The 26,013-nt window shown below is 40.9% G+C and overlaps 1 protein-coding gene across 1 annotated transcript; it reads right to left on the bottom strand.

Moving 5' to 3' along the window:
• Window positions 1-677: 677 nt before the first annotated feature.
• fam151b (family with sequence similarity 151 member B) lies at window positions 678-25,435 on the bottom strand. Its single transcript, XM_072582282.1, has 6 exons — window positions 25,314-25,435; window positions 23,149-23,271; window positions 19,102-19,267; window positions 12,135-12,307; window positions 2,872-3,013; window positions 678-1,528 (listed from the first exon to the last, which is right to left on the bottom strand). Exons 1-6 carry the CDS (start codon window positions 25,360-25,362, stop codon window positions 1,363-1,365), a joined length of 819 nt encoding a protein of 272 aa, XP_072438383.1. The 5' UTR covers window positions 25,363-25,435; the 3' UTR covers window positions 678-1,362.
• Between the last annotated feature and the right edge of the window lie 578 nt (window positions 25,436-26,013).

Raw genomic sequence — 26,013 nt, 5'->3', positions numbered from 1 at the left:
CCTTCTTCACAGCACTGTTTGTGTAACTACACCACATAAAGTGCAGTGATTCAAGAAATTAGCACATTACTGTAATATCTTCACAATGCAATTAGGGATAAACACTGACTGCTGAAAAAGTGAAGCTCACATCTCAAGAACCAGTTAAAAAAATTTTGCAATAGCTAATAAACATTGGGCAAAGAGGGTTCAAGCTACTGAGTACCCAGTTCTGCCTCCAACTGTGATGGAAATTCTAGACTTTTATTCTTGGAACAGCCATTATGCTACAGGATTTCAAAATGGGACGGTTTGGACAGTACCAGCAAAATATTTCTGCAACCCATTATTGTGCAGTAACAATTGGAAGTCACATTTCCCATCTAAGATGCTAATTTTGATTATGACCTCTGTTTCAGAAATACTGGAATAAGCCAGGATTGCCCAACCATCTTCATAACACAATTCAGGTACCAATCTAGTAAACAACCTGTGAACCCGCTCCATTTTCATCCATACTTAAAGGAGGAAACCAAACCTTTGTAAAGTATGAGCATTTTTACTTCAAATGTTTTTGTGGTCAATTTCCACACCCAATGACTAAATGCCTAACTGTGAACTCAGCTTGGACAGAATTCCAAAGATTGCTTTGCAGAGAATAACTATCAAATGAACCAAAAGCCAACAATTCTGAAAAATGCTGATTATTTAACTTTATTTCCAATCATGTTCCTTTTCTTTCCACTTCTGAAGGCATTAAGTCTTAAAATGAATTCACATTAACAGAAATAAAAATGAAGAAAAAATCTGCAATTATTTAGCACCTTTCATTACCTGACAACATTCCTCAAAATACTTTATAGCCAATGAAGTGCTGTGAAAAAAAAACTTGGCAACCATCTTTCACAAAACAAGTTTCACAAACAGTAAAGAAATAATAACCAGTTAGATTGGTTATTGTGAATATTCACCAAAAATAATGTGGGAAAACGTGAAGTTGTTCAGTTTGGCAGGAAGAGTAAAAAAGCAGAGTACTATTAAACAGAGAATGCTTTGGTTTTCCACAATGCACAACAATTTGGATGTTCTGCACAAGTCTAGCTTGCAGATACAGAATGTAATCATGAAGGCTAATGAAAGCTATTCTTTATTAGAAGAGGAATTGAACATAAAAATAAGAATGTTCTACCCCATTGAATTGAACTTGTTCCTGGCATTTTCCCACTTCTCTCTCCTTTAAAAACTCCTGAAAACCTTCCTCCTTCCTGTCCAAATGTCTGATGTGGTTTGTTGTCAAATTTCACTTAATGTCCTTCCGAAGAGTCTTGAGCTTTTTAACTACATTAAATACATCATATAAATGCAATGTCTTTACAAGTAACATTAAATCTGGTCTGTGAATTTCATCTTTACTGCCTGTCTCAATTTACTGTTTTGAGGTTCAAAAAGATCAAAGTAGATTCTTGATTTGTCAACATTTTCCCTGATATACAGCATATCTTCCACAGTATACAAATCTTCTCTTGCTGTCCACACAGTCAGACTGTATCTGTATTAAAACAAGATTGTTGAATTAGAGTAGACAGACAATATAGTAGCGCTGGATTGTCAATTAAAACACATCAACATAAAAACTTATTGTATGAAACGGATTTGATAATAGTTACTTGGTGCAAAGTTTATTTATCTGGACTTTGTGATGTATGGATACAAAAATATTTAAAACCATTTTATGTATTGGCCTATCTCTATCACCCTTTATTAGGCCGTAAGATATAGGAGCAGAATTAGGCCATTGGCCTATCAAGTTTGCTCTACCATTCGACCAAAGCTGATATCTTTCTCAACCCCATTCTCCTACCTTCACGCCATAACCCTTGATCCCTTTACTAAACAAAAACCTGTCTTTCTCTGACTTAAGACTACTGAATGACTTGGCCTCCATAGCCTTCTGTGGCAGTGACTTCCGCAGATTCACCATTTCCTGACTGAAGAAATTCCTCCTCATCTTAGTTCTAAAGGGTAGTCCTTCTGAGTCTGTGCCCTCAGGTCCAAGTCTCCCCTACTAATGAAAACATTTTCTCCACATTCAATCGATCTTCTAAACTCCAGCAAGTATAAATCCAGAGTCCTCAACTGCTCCTCCCTTGTCTCTGATATGACCTTCATTCCTGGGATCATTTTTATAAATGTCCTCTGGACCGTCTCCAAGGACAGCACATCCTTCTTTAGATATGGGATCCAAGACTGCTCACAATATTTCAAATGCTATCTGGCCAGAGCCTCATCGAGCCTCAGTATTACGTCTCTGCTATTGTATTCTAGTCCTCTTTGAAAGAATGCAAATATTGCATTTGCCTTCCTAGCTGCCGAATGAATTTGCACGTTAGCCTTAAAAGAATACTGAACTAGGACTCCTAAGTCCCTCTGTGCTTCAGAGCCTATGCCTCTTCCTACCAATGAGCATAACCTCACTATTCTAAAAAGTTATTTTAAAAATCAAAGAATTGTGGATGCTGGAAATCTGAAACAAAAATAGAGATTTCTGAAAAACTGAACACGTCTGTTGGCATCTGTGGAGAGAAAAACAGTGTTAATATTTCAGGTCCAGAGACTCTTCTTCAGAACATTCTCAAGACGGGTCTCTAGACCTAAAACATTAACATTTTTTTTTCTCCACAGATGCTGTCAGATCTGCTGAGTTGTTCCAGCTATTTCTGTTCTTGTTTAAAAATGAATATCTTGCTCTTTGGTTTCCTCTTTCCAATCATAGTTTTGAACAAATTTACAGTTAGATGCAAACAAAATGAGAAAAGTCAAAAATGCTTGAAATGTGAAATCTACTGAGAGAAAAGGCCTCTAGAATTTTATTCAGCTGAACAGTTCTTTTACCTTTCTGACTGCTCCACCAACCAAGACAGCTGTGGCCAGGATGGACGAACCAATGCTGCTCTAACTGGGAATGTTACTGGTTGATTGAGAGTCTGACAAATTTGCTCCATCTCCTTCACCATCTCCCAGGTGTAAGAAGAATCTGTTTGAAGAAGCAAATCTAATTTTAAAGATTCTTTGGTTTTAGATCACGTTTACAGTTTTCTCAAGATGATTTAGGAGATACAGCATAATGTTTATGGCACAGACAGAGAACACAGGGAGCTAACACCTTCAACATATTGTTTGGCTAACACCAACTGTTACAGTTAACCTGAGAATGTACCTTTTAAAAAACGTTTTGTGATTTACACATGAAAGAAGTGAAACTATCATGGTATTTGAATAGATGAAAGACACAACAAGCAATCAAAGTATTTTTCAGTGTATAATTTCAGTTACATCACACTGTAAACTTTTGCTATAAATTCTGTGACTTACAATTGTGTCCTCCACAACCACCTGATGAAAGAGTGGTGTTCCGAAAGCTAGTGCTTCCAATTAAACCTGTTGGACTATAACCTGGTGTTGTGTGATTTTAACTTGATATGCCTGGAGAAGACTTTGGGATTTTTCTTTAATCATTTTTCATTGTTTCTTTATGCTCTTATTTGCTTTCTCACCTGCCACTAAACCTTCAATATTCCTGTAATTCTCAGCTATACTTTCTACCTTACACACATGAAAAACATGTATTTTCTTTTGAATGTAAACTTCTACTTCAGTTGTCATGCAGGGAACTATAGATTTGTATGTCCTACCTTTTCCATTCGAGAGAACATACCTCAATTGTATCCAAACCATTTTCTCTTTGAAGGTGGCCCATTGTTCGCTTATTGTTTTTCCTGCCAACTTCTTACTTCCAATCAATCCTGCTCAATTCTGTTCTTGCTTCATTACAGTCAGCTCTCTGTACATTGATTTTTCTTACTTTGGATTGATACAAGTCATTTTTCAATGCCATCTCGAACCTTATGGTACAATGACCACTGTCTCCTAAATATTCACCCACTGACATTTGACCCACTTGGTCCACCTCATTTCGAAATACAAGGTTAAGCGATGTATATTTCCTTGATGGACTGAACACATACTGTTGTAGGAAGCCCTCCTGAATGCAATTGTTATGGACTAGGCCAAACCACACATAGAACATAGAACAATACAGTGCAGAACAACATCGGCCCTCAATGTTGCGCCAAACTTGAACTAATCTAAGCCCATCCCCCTACAATATCCCATCGTCATCCATATGCTTATCCAAGGACGGTTTAAATGTCCCTAATGTGGCAGAGTTAACTACATTAGCAGGCAGGGCATTCCACACCCTTACCAGTCCGAGTAAAGAACCTGCCACGGACATGTATCTTAAATCTATCACCCCTCAATTTGTACAATGCTCCCTTATACAAGCCAACATCATTATCCTAAGAAAAAGATACTCACTGTCTAACCTATCTAATTCTTTGATCATCTTGTATGTCTCTATTAAATCTCCTCTTAGCCGCCTTCTCTCCAATGAGAACAGACCTAAGTCTCTCAGCCTTGCCTCAAAAGACCTTCCCTCCAGACCAGGCAACATCCTGGTAAATCAACGAGGTAAAAACAATGACTGCAGATGCTGGAGACCAGATTCTGGATTAGTGGTGCTGGAAGAGCACAGCAGTTCAGGCAGCATCCAAGTAGCTTCGAAATCGACATTTCGGGCAAAAGCCCATCATCAGGAATAAAGGCAGTGAGCCTGAAGCGTGGAGAGATAAGCTAGAGGAGGGTGGGGGTGGGGAGAAAGTAGCATAGAGTACAATGGGTGAGTGGGGGAGGGGATGAAGGTGATAGGTCAAGGAGGAGAGGGTGGAGTGGATAGATGGAAAAGAAGATAGGCAGGTAGGACAAGTCCGGGCAAGTCAAGAGGACAGTTACTGAGCTGGAAGTTTAGAACTAGGGTGGGGTGGGGGAAGGGGAAATGAGAAAACTGTTGAAGTCAACATTGATGCCCTGGGGTTGAAGTGTTCCGAGGCGGAAGATGAGGCGTTCTTCCTCCAGGCGTCTGGTGGTGAGGGAGCAGCGGTGAAGGAGGCCCATGACCTCCATGTCCTCGGCAGAGTGGGAGGGGGAGTTGAAATGTTGGGCCACGGGGCGGTTTGGTTGATTGGTGCGGGTGTCCCGGAGATGTTCCCTAAAGCGCTCTGCTAGGAGGCGCCCAGTCTCCCCAATGTAGAGGAGACTGCATCGGGAGCAACGGATACAATAAATGATATTAGCGGATGTGCAAGTAAAACTTTGATGGATGTGGAAGGCTCCTTTAGGGCCTTGGATAGAGGTGAGGGTGGAGGTTTTACAGTTCCTGCGGTGGCAGGGGAAAGTGCCAGGATTGAAAGTGCCAGGTTGTTTGGGGGCGTGGACCTGACCAGGTAGTCACGGAGGGAACGGTCTTTGCAGAAGGCGGAAAGGGGTGGGGAGGGAAATATATCCCTGGTAGTGGGGTCTGTTTGGAGGTGGCGGAAATGTCGGCGGATGATTTGGTTTATGCGAAGGTTTGTAGGGTGGAAGGTGAGCACCAGGGGCGTTCTGTCCTTGTTACGGTTGGAGGGGTGGGGTCTGAGGGCGGAGGTGCGGGATGTAGACGAGATGCGTTGGAGGGCATCTTTAACCACGTGGGAAGGGAATTTGCGGTCTCTAAAGAAGGAGGCCATCTGGTGTGTTCTGTGGTGGACCTGGTCCTCCTGGGAACAGATCCAGCGGAGGCGGAGGAATTGGGAATACGGGATGGCATTTTTGCAAGAGGTAGGGTGGGAAGAGGTGTAATCCAGGTAGCTGTGGGAGTCGGTGGGTTTGTAAAACATCCTGGTAAATCTCCTCTGCACCTATTCCAATGCTTCCACATCCTTCCTGTAATGGGGCGACCAGAATTGTACACAATATTCCAAGTTAGGCTACACAAGCATTTTGTAAAGTTGCAGCATGACATCATGGCTCCGTCACTCAATTCCTCTACCAATAAACCTTACACACTGTATGCCTTCTTAATAGCACTATCAACCTGGGTGGCAACTTTCAGGGATCTATGTACATGGACACCAAGGTCCCTCTGCACATCCACATGACCAAGAATCTTTCCATTGACCCAGTATTCTGCCTTCCCAAAGTGAATCATTTCACATTATTCTGCATTGATCTCCATTTACCAACTCTCAGCCCAATTCTGCAGTTTATCCAAGTCTGCCTGCAATCTGCAACATTCTTCCACAATGTCCACTACTCCACCGATTTTAGTGTCATCTGCAAACTTACTAATCCATCCACCAATGCTTGTGTCCAAGTCATTTATAAAAATGACAAACAGCATTGATCCTGAAACAGATCCTTGTGGCACACCACTAGTAACCGGACTCCAGGCTGAATATTTTCCATCAACCACCACTTGTTGCCTTCTTACAGAAAGCCAGTTTCTAATCCAAACTGCTAAATCACCCTCAATTGTATGCTCTGCATTTTCTCCAATCGCGTACCATGTGGAACCTTATCAAAGGCTTGACTGAAGTCCAGGTACACCACGTCAACTGCTTACCTTCATCCACATGCTTGGTCACCTTCTCAAAAAAACTCAATGAGGTTTGTGAGACACGTCCTGCCCTTGATGAAACCATGTTGACTATCTCCAAGCAAACTGTTGCTTGCTAGATGATATAAACCCTATCTCTTATAATCCTTTCCAAAACGTTTTCTACAACAGACATAAGGCTCACTGGTCTATAATTACTTGGGTCATCTCTGCTGCCCTTCTTGAACAAGGGCACAACATTTGCAATCCTCCAGTCCTCTAGTACTAAACCCATAGATAATGACGACTCAAAGATTAAGGCCAAAGCCTCTGCCATTTCCTCCCTAGCTTCCCAGAGAATCCTCTGATAAATCCCATCCGGCCCAGGGGACTTATCTACTTTCACGCATTCTAGAATTGATAACATCTCCTCCTTACTAACCTCGATCCTTTCTGGTCTAACAGCCTGTATCTCTGTTTGTTTCTCTACAATATTATCCTTTTCTTGAGTGAAAAAAGATGAGAAATATTAATTTAGCATCTCTCCAATCTCCACAGGATCCACACACAGCTTCCTACTTTTGTCTTTGACTAGCCTATTCCTACCCTAATCATCCTTTTACTCCTCCCATAACTATGTAAACCTTTAGGGTTATCCTTTATTCTACCTGTGAAAGACGACTCATGTTCCCTCCTTGCTCTTCTTAACTTTCTCTTTAACTCCTTCCTAGCTGATCTGTAACTCTCCTTCGTCTCATCTGAACCATTTTGTCTCAACGTCACTCAAAACATTCTTAAGCAGGTAGCCCAGACCAAAACTTTGCAATTTGTTTCAGTAAGCGTACAGTGAAAATGACTCCGAGTAAGTTAGTGAGGTTGACTACCAGGTAAAAACAGACAAAAATTTATTCACGAAATTGGACAATGAAACACAAAGAACAGAATAAAGAACCCCTACAGAACTGTCTATCCAAACTAGATTTAATTATGCTGTTCCGAATACACACAACAGTCTCAATAAGCAAACCCTCTTAAAGACTAATATAAAAAAAAGGAACAGATGATTACACATTGAAGTTAAGAGGGCAGACGAGAATGAGCGAGTTTCGACACAGCTCACTGCTGAACTCCCAACCAGTTGTGGACTGAACTGCTCAGCTAGAGAGCTAACCATTCCCTTTTCATTATACAGGTTACTTCTAAAACATGATCACTTTGGCCTGAAGTCTCATCTGTTTACATATAAACAAAAGGTCTCTTAAAATCCTTTTCATCTCTGTACCAAACCAATCTGATCGGAGCCCAGCCTGGTTTATGACTCCTTTGAAAAAAAAATCAATAACACAGTATCCTTGAGAAAAGGAACAGCTTTTAGAAAAAAGGGACCAACTTTGTAACACCTCCTCCCTTAAAATAAAAATGTCAACACCAAAAGATGGCTTCATTTTTAAAACCCTTTAAAAACCCTGTTAGTAGTCTGAACACACATATATACTATGCTAACTATAAACATGCAAACATGCACAACTACATGCGAATTCAGGCTGTGGCACACCTGCCACAAACACCTCTGTATCTCATTCGAATCTTGATAATGCATCGGAATGGCAATCACGTTTTTGCGACCTGCCAAATTGAATGGTTGCAACAAGCTCCATCTAAACAGTCTGGCATTTTTCTCCTTAAATTTTTCCACAAATGTCAATGGGTTATGATCAGTGTATACAATTGTCTCAGATGCATTGCTGACAATATAGACACTGAAATGTTGCAATGCCAACACCAAGCTTAAAGTCTCTTTCTCCACCGTTGAATATTTCTGTTGACGAATGTTCACCTTCCTGGAAAATTACCCAATGGGTCTTTCTACCCCTCGTCATCCTCCTGCAGGAGCACCGCACCAACACCCACATCACTGGCATCGATAGCCACCTTGAAAGACTTCGTGTAATCTGGTGTGGCCAGGACTGGGACAGTGGTTAACACAGTTTTTAGGCTGTCAACTGTCTTTTGACAGCCCGCTGTCCACTGAAACTTCTTGCACTTTTTTAACAATTCGGTGAGTGAAGCAGCCACATTACTAAAGTTCGACACAAACCTTCGGTAAAATCCACTCAAACCTAGGAACTGTAGTACTGCTTTTTTTGTCAACAGTGTGGGAAATTCCCCAATTACTTTTGTTTTCGCATCCCTTGGGTCCATTTGTCCATGTCCAATAACACGGCCCAGGAAGGTAACTTAGGCTTTGGCAAATTCACTTTTTGCTAGGTTTACCACCAAGCCTGCCTTCAAAAGTTGATCAAACAAGTCCGATAAGTGCTGTAAATGTTCCTTCCATGAGTGACTAAAAATCACCAGGTCATAAATATACACCACACAGTTAGGTAATCCGGCAGTGACCTTATTAGTCAGTCTCTGAAATGTAGCTGGAGCGTTTTTCATACCAAATGGCACAATTTTGAACTGATATAGTCCATTTGGCATTACCAATGCCGAAATTGCCTTTGCTCTCTCTGACAGAGGAACGTGCCAGTAGCCTCTGAACAAGTCCAACTTGCTTGTCCCACTTTTTTGACATAGTCCTCCAACAGTGGAATTGGATATGTATCAGTCTTTGTAACAGCATTGACTTTGCAATAGTCCACACATAACTGTTGGGTACCATCTGGCTTTGGCACCATGACTATAGGTAAGCTCCAGTCACTGTAACTCACTTCGATTATGCCATCTTGGAGCATGTGTGCTATTCCTTTCTGAACCTGTGCCAACTTTAGAGGGTTATGCCCATAAGGATGTTGCTTAATCAGAACAGCGTATCCTATATCTGCATCATGCCCAATTAGGTTAGTACTTCCCAGTTTATTTCTGCATATCTCCCCATGTGATAGCAATAACTCTTTCAGGTCATTTCGATTTTCTTGTGGAAGGTAACTGAATAATTTATCCCAATTTTTGACAACTTCTTCATTTCCGATTTAATTTGAGGAATGTCCAATTCATAATCATCAGCCACTTCAGCTGCTAACCTTGCTGTTTTAACTCTCTGCTCTTCCATAAGTTCATACTACCTCCCTGCTACGGTTACCTTCAGCCTTTGTCTCCAGCTTTTTAAACTGACTTACCTTTTTAAGTGTCAGTTTTTGAAGTTCAAAAGCTCTCTCTTTTTCCCTCTTTTCTGCTTTTAATCGTAACTCAAACTGTTTCATTTCTGCTGCCCTTTCCTTATCTCTGAACTCTAATTCAAGCTGCTTCATTTGCAATCAAATTCTTGCCATCTCTATAGATTCTGATGGTTTCTCCAGCAAGTTTAAATGCTGAGCTACTGTTGTAATTATCTCTTCTTTCCTCACAAAAGCAGGCAGATCTAATTTCAACTTCTCTGCTAATTCCTGCAGCTTGGTCTTATTCACCTTTTGAAAAACATCCAAAGTCACCGCATCCACTTTCAGAAAAGTTTTGGCAAATGGAAGAGCCATTACTATCCCAAAGTTTGTCTACCCAACCAAACCAACACCCAGAATAATGACATTGGCACCTACCACTCGCTGTTTAAAATCCCGTAAAGAGCCCCAATCTGCTATGGAATAGGCCAGACCACTCAAAACATTCTTAAGCAGATAGCTGAGACCGTAACTTTGCAATTTGTTTCAGTAAGTGTACAGTGAAAATTATCTGGAGTAAGTCAGCAAGGTTGACTACCAGGTTAAAACAGACAGAAATGTATTCATAAAAATGCACAATGAAACATACAGAACCCCTACAGAAGTCAGTCTATTCAAACTAGACTTAATTATACTGTTCCGAATATATACAACAGTCCCAATAAGCAAAGCCTTTTAAAGATCAGTTAAAAAAAAAGGAACAGATGCTTACAGGTTGAAATTAGAGGGCAGGAGAGAGAGAGAGAAAGATTCCACACAGCTCACTGCTGAACTGCTCAGCTAGAGAGCTAACCACTCCCTTTTCATTATACAGGTCACTTCTAAAACATGATCACTTTGGCCTGAAGTCTCATCTGTTTACATATTAACAAAAGGCTTCTCAAAGTCCTTTCCATCTCTGTACCAAACCAATCTGATCAGAGCCCGGCCTGGTTTATGACCCCTTTGAAAAAATATCAATAACACAGCATCCTTGAGAAAAGGAACAGCTTTTAGAAAAAAGGGACCAACTTTGTGACACAATCAAGGAACACCTGCCCCTTGCTGCTCCAAGTATCCCACTTTATATTTGGATAATTAAAGTCACTCATTATAACAACCCTAAAAATGTTGGCATTCTCTGTAATTTCCTTGCAGATTTGTTTCTCTACATCCTTTCCACTAGTTGGAAAGACTGCATCATGCAATATAACTGCACTCTTTTTATCTCATAGCTCTAAGACTGACACTGTCTGGAAACCTCAGATGTCTTATATCTCCAGCATTACTATGTTTTCTTAAGCAATACTATTCCCCTTTCTCCTTTCCTTCCTTTTCTATCTTTCCTTTACAACCTATACCCAAGAATATATAATATCCAGTCTTGTCCTTTCTTGAGCCAACACTCCAAGCACTGTCACAACATCATTTTCAATGTTGAAATCTGTGTCAGTAACTCCCTAGCCTTATTTAGTATACTCCATGTATTTACATATATGCACATTAACTCTGTTTTCGTCTTGCTTTCTTTTACTCCATCTCCACTTCACATATGAACTTAATATTCTCTATGCTAGTACCAGCTCTGTGCCTAAGTATTTAGAGAGCCCAGGTTTTCTCCTTGACTATACTTTCTTGGTTCCCACACCCTTGTCCAGTTAATTTAAAGCACTCCCAATGGCACAAGCAAAACACCTCACAAGGAACTCAGCCCCAGCTCTATTTAATTACAAACTACCTGGCTTATACAGGGAGCCACCTTCCCTAGAACCAGTCCAAGTGTCCCAGAAATCAAGGAATCAATTATAGCAGTGAAGAGGAATGCCATCTTGGAAGGATCATCAAACTAGGTAGAAGTAAAAACTACAAAAGGGGCAAACACACCATTGGGTGTGCACTTAGGACTTTCAAACAGACAAGGAGAGACAGAGGATCACATATATAATCAATTTTCAGAGAAGTTTAAGAGCAAGTAATAGCAGTGGATGTTAAAGACTCAAATATGAAAATGTAGTATGTAGTATTATCCATTTTAGCCATTGACAAGAATATTTAAATAACAACCTGAAGCGAATACTGTGATATGTCACATTATTGAAAGCACAGGGATGAACAATAACTTTAGAATTACCCAGAACATGCTTTAAATGAATTAATTTATCTGTAATAAGAAAAAACTGGATACTGGAAAGCTAAAACAAAACGGAAATTTCTGGAGAAACTCAGCTGGCCTGGCAGCAACTGTGGAGAGAAAGCTGAGTCAATGTTTTAGGTCATCTTGACAAAGAGTCATTGGACCTGAAAAGCCAAACCTTGCTTTTTCTGTACAGATGCTTCTAGACCTGCTAAGTTCCTCCAGTAAATTTGCGCAATTCATCTTAAATCCTTGTCGTTTTACATTTGCAATGGACATATCCAAAAGAAACTGACAAAGCAACCTTATACAGTTGATGATAGGTGTGTAATGTGCAAAATTACTTTTCATAACAATCCTTGATTTTTATGACATTTGATAATCTTTATTTTTTGACTAACCAACTCACCAGTTCTCCAACCAAGAGACAGTGTTACATGTGGCAAGTATGAAGTCACTATGCGTAAAAAATCTTTGCTTTCGTTTGGTCCAGGAAGAATATCCGCATTGATCCAAACTGGGCGTGTGAGTAGATCCTTCATTGATATTAGCATTTTCATAGCAGGTTCCACAGCTGACAAACTGGCAATGACAGAGGATTTAATTTTAACAGAAGTAATTTCACATCACAAATGAAAACACAAACTCTGACACAATGCATATTGCTTATGGTTTCTTCTAGGAGACAAGGTAGAGGAGAATATATGCTCCTGATGTAATGAAAGGAATCAAGCAACTATAAATCTGGAGAAATGCTAAAAAGTAATTTCTCCAATTGACCTCAGGATATATTCATACTACTGTTTTTATTTGTCATGAAATGTAAGTATTACTGGCAAAGTAAATGATAATTGTTATCAAAGTCAGTGGTAGGTAGATACAGTTACAGTGCTGTTTTAGAGGATGTTCTGAGGTTTTACCCAGTGACAGGGAAGGAATGCAGATATATTTTCATGTTAGGGTGCTGTATGACTTGGAGGTGATGATGTTCCATTAGCCTCATGTTTTAGTAGAGGTCACAGATTTTACACTTTTTCAAATGATCTTTGGTGAGTTGTTGCAGTGTATCCTGAAGGTGGTACCCAATGCTGTCATTGTGCAATGTTAGTGGTTGGGGTCCCAACCAAGGAGACACCTTTGCCCTGGAATAGTGTAGAGCTTCTTTATAGCATGCTGGAATAACACTCTCAAAGAGAAGCTCTGGGGAATCAGGAAACAAAACACCCACAGCAGAACTTTCAGCCCCAATCTGCCCTTTTATCCACTATTAAGTTTCGGGTCAGTGGTGGGATCTCCAGGATTTAAATTTCAAGTGGAGATGGTTCAATTTGCTCTTAGCGGAGATGATCGTGAATTAGTGGATGTAACCATAGACAGCTTTCTTATCTTCTCATATGAAGCAAGTGGTCTTGTTCTGAGGACAGCTACAACTGTGCTACTCGTAAACAATGCCACTGGACATCAGCTTATCTATTTTTAAAGGTTCATTTATAACTCAATTATACCACAGAAAAAGAATGGTTTGGAAAATAAGGGCTTTCTGCAAGAAACTTTTCCTCTAGGCAGCATGGTTGCAATTGCTCCAATATTCCATGCACAGTGATGAGCATCAGCATGCCAATCACAACATCGGGTTATCAGTTTCGGTCAGCTCCATGCAGAGGCCTCAGAGGCCAGCTCAGCTGCAAAGAAAATTAGAGGAAATGCTGACTGCAAGAAGATAATCACCAAACACAATGGACTATAAATGCAGAAAAAAACCTGTGTTTTCCTTATTGGCCTAAATTAGATGCCCTCCATTGATTTTTTTTGCCCCTTTTGTTTATTGGAAAGTTCACTTCTGAATATAAAATACAATTTTTAAAAAATCAGGCCTGAGCAAATTATATTAAACAAGAACATTCAATATAAATACAACTCAGCTGGGGGGGGGGGAATCCAAGATGGTAGTGATCTCAGCATATCTGCCTTGCTGAGCTCTGCACCCCAGTCCAGCAGTCGTGATACTTTTACACCCCCGTTTATTTTGGGAGAAAATTGATGTTAAATGGTTATGAAACCATTTGAATCTATTTGCGGTGGAGCCTTGAGAGTCTGAACGAGATGGGCAGGGAGTATTTTGTTTGGATGATTGATCGGTCGGGTGGCCTTAAACAAGTGGTAATCTACAAGTGCCGGTTGTTCAAACATTTCTCAATTATCTGACAATGCTCACCATAATGCCGTTTTCAGATGGTTTATGTTCAGATAGTCAAGGTCCTACTGTAAATTCTTTTTGAGCAATTGACGAAGACAAAAGGAAAGCATATAGCCAGACTCCAACACATGGGACACTCGCCGAAGGTATCGGGTGGGCCCATGACTGAGGATGTAGCTGCAGCTCCCTCAGCAGCCGAGAAAGAGGTACCTGCGCAGCAGAACATTGCTGAAGAACTCAATGGCAATCCGAGGGATGATCAAGGAGTTGATAGAAGGCAATCGTACTTGGCTGGAGTCAAAGTAGGAGGAAAAATATTTGAGTCATTGGGCTGCTAGCCAGAGTGAAAGCTGGGCAGCTAGCAAGCTTTTTTGAAGACCGGCTGCCACAGTTTGTTGGCTGGGATGTCGAAGCAGACTAAATGAAGGTTGACAGAGCTCACTGGGTTGTGGCGCACAGATCCGGTTTGGTACAATTTCAAACCTACAGGTACCAGCAGAGAGTCCTGGAATCTTCTAGAAGGATGGGGAAAGATCCACAGGCCCTGACTTATCAGGGAATTAAGATAACGCTCCTCCAGGACTTTTCTGCAGTGGTAATCCATAAAAGGAGATCGTTTGATGAGGTCAAGAGAAAATTCAGAGAACTTGGTATTCAATATTCAATGAGATACCGATCAGTGCTTTGTATTACTCACGAGGAGATGGTGTGATCATTTGACTTCTCAGAACAACTGAAAAATTTCTTGGACACTTTAAAATAATTCGGATGGAGTTATAGATATGGACAATAATGTTTGGTTTTCTTTTCTCTTGCTATGTTTCTTGTAATGTTATCCTTTTCTTAAAGAAGCTGCTGTTGGTGTGTGTTTTTTTTCTCCAATTAGGTTTGGTGTTGATATGTAGTTGGGGTGGGCAGAGTGCTCATTATTTTGTCTGCTTCCTTCTATGGCTTGGGTCTGGGGTGCAGTTCAAGCTGGATGGGGTGTGTGGGAGGTGTAAGCACCCTCGATGGGCAGGAGATAGAGTCCCCCATTAAATGCCTTTTGTGTTTTGTTGTTAGTTTAATGTTTTGGTGTCTCATAAAAAGACTTCACGAGTCTTTTTTTGCATATGCTCAGCATACTGTAAGTTGAATTTTTCCTCTCAGCAGGTCAAAGGTGCTTGTAAAGGATCATGGCTAGCAGTTTTCTTAAATGGTGCACCGCTGAAATATTAGAGGGATCCATTTGCCAGTCAAAAGGAAAAAGGTGTTGTCGAGCCTCAAAAAGGAGAGAGTGGATGTTCCCTGTTGCAGGAGTCTCACCTTATTGACATGTTACATCAGGGAGTGCTTGATCGGGTGTTTTTCTCATCCTTTAACACTAAGAACAGGAGGGTGGCCATACTTGTCCAGAAGAATCTTCCATTTAATTTAATAGATTGTGTTAAAGATGACTATGGCCGGTTTGTTATCCTTAAAGCCTAACACATGGCGAGGAATTTGGTATTTTGAGTGTCTATTGTCCTCCAACCCAATCCCTTAAATTTTTGACTGATGAACTATCTAAGCTGATGGCCTTTGCATCGCAGCATGTTATCACTGGGGTGGGGGGGTAGAGACTTTAATTGCCTTATGAATCCTGTGCTGGATAAAATGCCCAAAGGCCCCCCGAAAGCTTTCTCCACAATTGAAACAGTTGGGTGATCTATGTGTGGAACTGGGGTTGGTAGACATTTGGAGACATCTACATCCTATGGGCAGGGACTTTACGCTCTTTTCCAATCTTCATAAATGCCATACGAGGATTAATTTTTCCCTAACTTCCGCGACTTTTCTTGACTTGGTTGTATCTTGTTCAATTGGGAATATTGCCACCTCGAGATCAAGGGTAATGCAATGAGCTCATGGTACTGGCAAAAGGATCCCTTCATCCTCAAGGATAGCAAATTTGTTGATTATTTTTTTAGGGAATTTGATGCATTTTTGGCCACCAACTCTGGTACAGCTAGTGATCCGTCCATTCTTTGGGAGACTGCTAAGGCCTATGCAATAGGGATAATCATACTTGGCCAGACAGAAGTGATGTAAGGGAGAGCAGTAGTGTCTGCTCAAGGCACGATTGAAGGCAGCTGAGATGGCATATTATAGTAGACCGTCAGTGGCTAAGCTGCAGCGGATCACAGCCCTTCGATTCGCCTGAAACTCCACGCCTTCACGTACAGCCAAAATGGAACCGTCCTTTGCAAAGCAAAGGTTTTTTGAACATGGTGATAGGCCAGGTAAATATTAAATAAGGGAATGGGATTCTTATTTGTAATGCTAAAAAGATCAATGTGGCATTTTGAAGGTTCTATTCTGAACCATAACAGTCTGAATATTGTGAGGATAAACAGGATAAAATGGAGTCCTTTTTTAGGAACTTCGATCTTCCTGGGGTGTCTGCTGGGCAGGTGTCTCTCCTTAGTGCTCTATTAACAGCACAAGAGATACAGGAGGTGGGGGTGAAGCAACTTCAAAGTGGAAATGCACCCAGCCTTGATTGTCTTCCCAGTGAGTTTTATAAAGGATTTGTAAACATACTGTCAGGACTGCTGCTAGACACACATAACTATTCAAACTACCTCCCGCCATCCTTGAGAGAGACTAATATCTCTCTTATCCTCAAGAGAACTGTGTTTTCATATTAGACCTTAAATTCTGATTATAAAATTTTGTCTAAGACTTTGGCATTGAGGTTGGAAGGGGTGCTGCCCTCTATTATTAAAGAAGATCAGATGGGCTTTATAAAGGGTCACAGATCCTCCAATGATGTTAGGAGGTTGCTTAACATGATTTAAGTGTGCTAGCAGTAATTGGTTCTAGGGTTGGTGGTCTCTTTGGACACAGAGAAGGCTTTGATTGGGTGGATTGGCAGTATTTTTTTTATACCCTGGAGTGGTTTGGCCTAGGTGAAGTGTTTACTAGATGGGTAAGGGTCCTTGACAGTGATTCTCTGGTGGCAGTTCTCACCAATGGTATAATGTCTGATAATTTTAACAGTGGTAGAGCCATTTGGCAAGTCTGTCCCCTTTCACCTTTCTGTTCACATTGTTGATTGAGCCATTGGTGGAGGCCATTCATGGGCACCCTAATATAAACCAAAGGTGGGGTCGAATGTGCATAAGATTACACTACATGTGGATGATGTTCTTATTTTTCTCTCAAACCCAGCAGTCTCAGTGCCCTATTTGATACAGTGTATTAATTCATTTGTTTTTTTCTCAGTTTACAAGATCAATTTTTCAAAGTCAGAGGCTATGCCTATGAGGGCTTTAGGGGAATACCTGGCATGGAAAGTGGGTTCCCCTTTAAGTGGGCACAGGGAGGTTTCTTTACTTGGCTAATTTTGTTCATTTGTTTGACAAGATTAAACAAGACCTTCAAAAATTGGTGGGGGTGGTCCTTCCAATTTCACAGTTGGGTCGAGTCGCTCTTATCAAAATGAACGTTCTTCCTCACTTATTGTACCCTTTGTGGATGCTCCCTTTGCTCTTTCCTACGCAAACATTTCTGAAATTGAATGGCTGGTTTAGTTCTTATATTTGGTGTTATAACCAGCCCCTTATTAAGCTTGCAAAACTGCAATTGTCCCAGAGATTGGGGGGAGTGGACCTCCCAGACATTAGATGGTATCAACTGAGCTCCCTCCTATCTTTTGTAAGTGACTGGGCCTGTGGGGACTTGGCGTCTACATGGTTGGACACTGAGACTTCCCAGACCAAGTGTCCTCTTGTCAACCTTTGTTTAGACAAAATGAGGACAGTTACTGAACACTGCCATAATCCAATAGTTACTAACACGGTCAAAGCATAGAGGGCAATGAGGCAGATGGAGGGTAATATGCCTAAACCATCTTTTCTTACTCCCATAGTTGGCATGCCGAGTTTCCATCCAGGGACAATGGATCCCAGGTTTAAACTTTGGGCGGGTAGGGGAGTCTCTTGTTTGGGTGATCTGTTTGAGGGTGAAACGTTGATGTTGCTTGCTCAAATAACTCGGAAATATGGATTGTTGAGTAGGGACCTCTTCTGTTTCTTTCAGATTAGAGATTTTATCCAAAAGGAGACCACGTTTTTAACTGAGTGTTATAGATCTGATATGGAAAAGAGGGTGCTTCAGACTAAGCACTCTTTCACTGAGTACTCTCTATCATTTGTTGGAGGAAGATTCCTCGGGTGACATCGAGAATCTACATGAGGTCTGGCGGACAGAGTTAGGTGTTGAGATTACTTCAAAAACATAGGAGGACATTTGAGAGAATGTGAGGAGGATTTCATTATGTAATAAGACCCATGCTATACGTTAAAGATTCTTCATAAGGCTCATCTGGCCCCAAATCGTCTTGCGAAATTTAAGCAGGGAGCATCTTCAATGTGCCACAAATGTAAAATGAATACGGGTGCCCTCACTCACTGTTTGTGGTCCTGCCACAGGCTCTGTTGTGGCAGGAGTAATAGAGAGGGTCTTGGGGACCGAAGTCAAGATGGACTCGGTCTCTTTGCTCCTGGGTCTGCCAAATTTACCTCACTTAGATGTACGTGGGAAAAACCTTTTTAACATTCTGCAAGGAAGAACATTCTGATGTGTTGGGTGCCTGAGAACCCCGAGACTGTTGGGTGGTACATGTTAATTATGAAACACATTCCTTTAGACTTTTTTACAAATATGGTGCATCAGAAAACAAACAACTTTTACAAGATGTACTTTTACAAGTAATTTTTGAATCATTTGGAAGCAGATCCGTCCGCCATTTTGATGAGGGCTTTTGTCTCGCCATGATGGTTTGGTCTGATAAACCTAAGAACATGAGAGGAAGAATTTCGAACAAGTGTGGGTTTAATAATTGATGCCCTTGAAGCGGCGTAATTTATTTATTGATTTGTAATAAGTGTAGTTTTGATTTCTTTTGTAGAGTAATCTAGCAGTTGGTTTATTGTCGTTTTTGATGTTATGACGCTATATTTTCATGTTTCTATAACTTGCTAATTTTGTAAAGAAAAGTTTTTCAATAAAAATATTTTACGAAATAAATACAGCTCAACATCACCTTGAACAAATACTGCTTTTTGGGGCTGCCTTTTGCTAAAATTAGATGAAGAGAGTGAAATGATAAAAGATCAAAAATTATTTTTAACATAATAAACGTTTGAGGTTGTACCTTTTAAAATCCAACTTGATCCCCTTGTCTGATTGCCGTACTTCACTCAGCCAATTATGCAATGTATTGTCACTGTCAGTTTCAGGAGGATGGGCCATGATAGGCTCTCCTCTATGTGACCCCTGGCTCGCAATAAGAATATCTGCTTCAATCATATGTGCATCACCTGGTGTGAATTAAAAACACATATTTTAATAATGGATGCTCAGAAGAAAATTTTAATCAATACATTTAAGCTAGAGTCAGCCATAGAGACCACTATTAGGTATATTGTGTTAAAAGGAAATCACCTGAATTTTTTCATTATTCTGTTTGGAATAATGAACATCAAGAATGCCAGCCTTGTTGTCTGAAATTTCCTACAATGAGATGTAAGATGCTCACTGAAAGATTCTCAGACCACAGTTAGCCAATATAGACAGGAGAAAGTGAGGACTGCAGATGCTGGAAATCAGAGTCGAGTGTGTGATGCTGGAAAAGCACAGCAGGTCAGGCAGCATCGAGGAGCAGGAAAATCAACATTTTGGGCATAAGCCCTTCATCAGGAATCTTGATGAAGGGCTTATGTCCGAAATGTCGATTCTTCAGCTCCTCTAATATAGACAGTTGCCTGTTAGCAAAGAACTTTTAGATAACTTATTAGGTTTGTTACATGATACCTTAGTTAATTAGACAAATAAAAACTCAAGAGAATCAAGAATGGTTCACTGATAGCAGATGATGAACTGGCAGTTGGCACAACATGTATCAATCTCATTACTGTTAAGTGGGCAGCATCTCACTCTCCCAGTTTTAGTGTTAGTGAAATGTTCCCTTGGAATTCCTCCTCTTCTTTTGGTCCAACTCACATCTGAAGGAGGCAGCTGCCCGGCAAGCATTGCCCCTTGACCTGGGCTACTGGCTGACATGCCCTGTTTCGAAAGGTAGGCAATTTATGGTGTCAGTCACTTAGTTGAAACTTGTAGCAAATGAACATGGGACAACTTTCATGGTATCAGAAGAGCAACTCAAGATTAGCTTACATTATAGAAGAGCAGACCCTTCTGTTTTTCCTAAAGAATTTGGGGTATTGGGCACCACTGGCCTGGAAATCCTTGTAATCTTTCCTTTAGCCTGCCTTTGGGTCCTTATTTGTTAGAGATTTGGATATTTCTGACAAGCATCATTAATTACTCATTCTTAACTGTCCTGGACAAGGTGATGGCGGGCTGCCTTCTTGAATGAATACAGTCTTTGGGACATAGGGACCCCTATAGTGCTGGAGTTCCAGGATTTTAACCCAGTGACAGTGAATAAACAATGATTATGGATCAAAGTCAGGGTGGCATATGAATTGCAGGGAACTTGGAAATGGTGGTGTTCCATGAAAAGTTCAGGAGTGATGCCAGGAGCAGCACCTGGCACACCTAAAATGAGTTGTCAAGTTGGTGAAGCTACCAAATAGGACTTCTTGCATGTCAGACACTAAGTAGCAAGTGAAAGGCAAAGCTAAGCTAATCCAAATCCAATGGACCAGATCTAAACTCTGCAGTCATGCCACATTCAGTTGCAAGTGGTGATGGACAATCAAACAACTCACTGAAGGAGGTGGCTCCACAAATACCCTTATCCTGAATGATAGGAGAGCCCAGCACATCAGTACAAAAGATGAGGCTGAAGAATTCACAACAATATTTAGCCAGAAGTACCAAGTGGATGATCCACCTCAGCTTCCCGCAGAGGTCGCCAGCATCACAGATACTGTTCTGCAGCCAATTTGACTTACTCCACATGGTACCAGAGAAATGGTTGGAGGCACTGGTTACTGCAAAAGCTATTTTTCCTGACAACATTCCATCAACAGTACTGAAGACTAATGCTCCAGAATCTGCTGCATCCTGAGTCAAACTGTTGCAGAACAGCTAAAACATTGGCATCTATCTGACAATGTGGAAAATTACCCAGGCATGGTATCAAGCTGTTGTTGAAGTTGCACTCATCCAAGTAAAAAAAAAATCACACAACACCAGGTTGTAGTCCAACAGGTTTAATTGGAAGCACACTAGCTTTCGGAGCGACGCTCCTTCATCAGGTGATAATGGAGGGCTCGATCGTAACACAGAATTTATAGCAAAATTTGCAGTGTGATGTAACTGAAATTATACATTGAAAAATTTCAAAAACTGTATTATGGACCTCAGAAACATTCTAGGCACTCAGATAATCTTGATTTGTGTTCAAAATAGTTGAAAGTTATTCATAGAGTCATACAGCACAGAAACAGACTCTTTGGTCAACTAGTCCATGCCAACCAAGTTTCCCAAACTAAACTAGTCCCACTTGCCTGTGTCTGGCTCAATTCTCTCTAAACCTTTCCGATTCACATACCTGCCCAAATATCTTTTAATTGCTGGAACTGTACCTGCATCTACCACTTCCTCTGGTAGTTTATTCCACATACCCTCTGTGTTAAAACATTGCCCCTGTTCCCTTTTAAATCTTTCTCCTCTCACCTTAAAAATATGCCCCTTAGTTTTGAACTCCCCAATGTAGGCAAAAGACCTTTACTATTCACTTTCTCTGTGCCCCTCGTGGTTTTATAAACCTCTATAAAGGTCTCCCCTCAACCTCCTATGCCTCAGTGAAAAAAGTCCCAGCTTATCCAGCTTCTCCTTATAACTCAAACCCTCCAGTCCCAGAAACATCCTGGTAAATGGTGGCACAGTGGTTAGAACTGCTGCCTCACAGCACCAGGGATGCAGGTTTGATTCCAACCTTGGGCAACTGTTTGTGTGGAGTTTGCACATTCTCCCTGTGTCTGCATGGGTTTCCTCCAGGTGCTCCAGTTTCTTACACATTCCAAAAATGTGCAGGTGAGGTGAATTGGCCAATCTAAAATTGCCATAGTGTTACGTGCACTAATCAGAGGGAAATGAGTCTTGGGGTTACTCTTCGGATAGTCAGCGTGGACTGGTTGGGCTGAAGGGCCTGTTTCCACACTGCAGGGAACCTAATCTACATCTTTTCTGAACCCTCTCTTATTTAATACTATCCTATCTATAGCACAATGACCAGAACTGGACAGAGTACTTCAAAATAGTCCACATAATTTAGAACTAAGGGCACCGTCATACGAATGCTGAGTGACTAAAAATATTTACTTTGTTTTCGAGAAACAAGGCATTACAGGTTAGATTAGATTCCCTCCAGGATGAAAACAGGTCCTTCGGCCCAACCAGTCCACGCTGACTATCCAAAGAGTAACCTACACCATATTTACCCTGACTTGACAATTTAGCATGGCCAATTCATCTGATCTGCACATCTTTGGATTGTGGGAGGAAACCAATGCAGACACGAGGAGAATGGGCAAACTCCACACAGACAGTTGCCTGAGGCGGGAATCAAACCCCGGTCTCTGGTACTGTGAGGCAGCAGTGCTAACCCCTGAGCCACTGTGTTGCAATGAATATATTTTAGTGTAAATAGTGTCATTAACATTTCTCCAGTAATACTAGTTAGGAGGATACATAGCTGAGTATTACAAAAGATTATTTGGAGACTCAGTCAAATCACTATGCCGCTAAATCTAGAATTCAGGTTAAGCGTATTTATCTGAAAAAGCACGACAGGTGTTTCTCGATTATAACAGAATAAAAATAGCAGTGAATTGGGACTTTTGGACAAAAAAGTATTTCTTTGCACATTTTATCACTGACACTGTAACAAGAATATTCACCTCTGAAAGGTAATAGTGCTCAAATGCTTCAATTTTGCTGTTTAATAAAAAGAAAATGTCAATTTAATACTAACATTAAGATCTTACCATTTTGTTCATATTTCATTCTTTAATACTCATATTTCTATTTTACATGTATTCATCTCCATGACTTTCACCGATTAGAGTTACTACACAATCCCTTGGTCAAAAGATTCCGGGGTCAATGCTGCTTACAGAGTCTAACTTGCCCAACTATGCACCCCAAATAGTACCTTTACCTTCTGCTACATAGTAATTACTTTATGCACTGCAATTATCTTTTTTCTGTATCTCTGATATTATCTTACTTTTCAGTGCTTCTTCCATTTGTGCCTTTCTGTTGGCGGCATGATACCAGATGATTTCCACTGCATCATGAGAGGAGATTCTTCCTTGTTTACGAAAGTACTCCACTACATTTTCTCCACCATCTGGTCAACAAAATAGCTTTATCACATGACAGTTTCATTAGAAGAAATTAAAATGTGCGTGTTTCTTTCACATGCCCATGTCACAAACACTGAATTTTTCAAGATTATATTCTAAAATTTAACTTTATCTCAAAAAGTAAAATAGATAGTTCTGAAAAATGGGGTGAAATCCTATAAATACCTTAGTTTGGTGACATGCTCATGACACATGAGAACCAAAGGGAAAGAAAATCAAATTGAAACCCATGAGATGTTGGGCTGCAGTTTTCTACCACCCTTCACACAGGTTCACAGCTCAGAAAACAAAAGTTGTTAGTGTACAGGATTGAAAAAATCTACATTAAAAATGAAGAGTGATGAGTTTAAGGATTCTGCTTCTGTTTAAAAGGAAGGGACAGAACAGACAAAACTCTTGAAGATACGGGGAAAGTGGTTCATCGGGGATATGCCTTGTTGTGATAAATATCTGAGAGACTAAGTGCAAGTAAAGAAGTAGGCAAGAGATACTGGAAGATTCGACCTGGTATGGCAAGGTGTAATCCTCAGTTCTGAGAAAGGTTAGAATAATGATGTTTTAAGGTAACACAGGTTAAAGATTATGTTTTTAGCAGCTTTAACACAGGGAGGGATCAGGCAACATTACAGCTGTGAAAGTCTGCAATCAATGCAATGGGGCATACACTGTCAGATCTCATCTTGGTGTCAGACACAACAATAGGAGAGTGAACATTACAGTTCAGCCTCAGACAATGATGAACATGAAGAATGGAGTTGTTGATGGAGGCTGAAGATGATAGCTTTGTTCACCTCTACACTTGGCTTGAGAAAATACCTGCTCACCCAACATAAGAAAGAATCGAGGACTTGAGAAAGGTGGTGGGGAGAAAGCGGTCATGAGTGTGTACGTGTTGAACTGATACTGTGTCTTCACCAACTAAAACAGAAACTGTTGAAAAAAAATTGAGCAGGTCTGGCAGCATCTAAGGAGAGAGAGTGGAATTAACGCTTGTGGTCCAAAAGGAAATTGCTTATTTATTGTAAATTGGCCATCTGTAGATTTTTCTGACAGGACCAACCAGTGCGAAAATTCAGTATTGGAAGTGAAGAGTTAAAAATCACACAACACCAGGTTATAGTGCAACAGGTTTAATTGGAAGCACTAGCTTTCTGAGCATTGCTCCTTCATCAGGTGGTTGTGGAGTACACAAGTGTAAGACACAATTTAGAGCAAAAGTTTACAGTGTAAGTCTATCGTCTGTTAGAATGATCATGTCAGCTTCACTTCTTTCATATGTAAATCACAAAACTTTTTTTTATTAAAAAGTCACATTCTCAAGTTAACTTTAACAATTGGTGTTAGCCCAGATAATGTGTTGAAGGTGTTAGCCCCTGGGTTCCCTGTCTGTGCCATAATGTATAGACTGATTCTAATCTAAAAAAATGAGTTAACATAGTCTTAGCAGTTTCATGCAGTTTTTGAGCAAAGTACGATGTAACTCTGCAAGTACAAATTCCGAAGTACTTCCAATTAAACCTGTTGGACTATAACCTGGTGTTGTGTGATTTTTAACTTTGTACACCCCAGTCCAACACCGGCATCTCCAAATCAGGTAGTGAAGGGTGCAGTTATGGACAGCAATGGAAGCAGAACAGCAGGTGGATGAGAAATTAGATTAATGTCACAGTTAGATTCCAGGGAGGACATCCCCGGAAGCAATATCCCCTGGGGGTGAAAACTTATTACAATCGTTCTCTATCGAGGAGCACAGAACATGAAACTGAAACCAGGGAACGGCACACCACCCACACGGATGGGAAGAGTGTCAGAGGAGATGTGGTGTGGCCTGTGAGTTCGAAGATTATACAAACATTTAGAAGACAGACCCTCCCCCACTCTAATATATAAAAAAACACTCTTTGGGACAATTAACTCGACGTCGGCCCCGTCAGGAAGACCACGGGATAAGGATGAGCATCCCTATGTTGAAACGGTGAGGCTCAGCCTCGGCTGCTCACTGTGAAGTACAAACAGAAGGACGTACCGTTAGCCCGAGTACCATCGCCCCGGCAACCGCCCTCACGGACCTCCATCACGAGCCGGCCCCTCCTGCGCACGCGCCTTTGCCGGGGCCCGGACCGGCCTCGCGCATGACAACAGGGGATTCAGGCCATTTCATGCAATTAGCAGCCCGTTGTTTTAACGAGCACACAGCAAAATCAACTCTTTCCCTCTTTAAAGCCGTGCTTCTTTAAGCGCACACCCGACGTTTTCGTCAACATTGAACGATTCCGTGACAATTTCAATCAAATTGTACTTTTCACAACAATCAATGCAGAAACCTTTCCCTGTTCCCTATCCTAAATCTTTACTGTTACGTTTGTCCTCCTAGAACCCTGTTACTAAAGGAAAACCCTTTTAAAAGGCGAGAAGCTTCACTCAAACTGTACAAGGCATTAATGAGGCAGTACCAGTCGGATTGGCTATGGAAATGCAGGGTTGCATTAGAGGGGTGAATCTTGTTATTATGTTCTTATCTGTTTAAAAATTAGACCATTTGGCCTTTTGAGTCTAATCTATTAATCATTCAGATTATGGCTGATTGTATTGTGATCTTAGCTCCACCTTCTTGGCTGCAGCCCATAGGTCCAGACATCCTCTGCTTTATTAAAAAAAGACTAACTGAACCTTTAACAAATTTAAAGGCCCCCTCCACTACATGCAAGGGAAAAGAATTCCATACT

The sequence above is a fragment of the Chiloscyllium punctatum genome, chromosome 2, assembly GCF_047496795.1.
Source record: "Chiloscyllium punctatum isolate Juve2018m chromosome 2, sChiPun1.3, whole genome shotgun sequence".
NCBI classification, from domain to species: Eukaryota; Metazoa; Chordata; class Chondrichthyes; order Orectolobiformes; family Hemiscylliidae; genus Chiloscyllium; species Chiloscyllium punctatum.
Note: the sequence above shows the minus strand (reverse complement) of the source record. Positions and strands in the feature narration are given on the sequence as shown.

Coding starts and splice junctions, on each gene's coding strand:
- fam151b (XM_072582282.1), bottom strand. CDS start 25,362: ATGGAGGTCCGTGAGGGCGGTTGCCGGGGCGATGGTACTCGGGCTAAC. Junction 23,272..25,313: donor CGATGGTACTCGGGCTAACG/GTACGTCCTTCT, acceptor TTTGTTGACCAG/ATGGTGGAGAAAATGTAGTG. Junction 12,308..19,101: donor ATCAAGTTGGATTTTAAAAG/GTACAACCTCAA, acceptor TGTCATTGCCAG/TTTGTCAGCTGTGGAACCTG.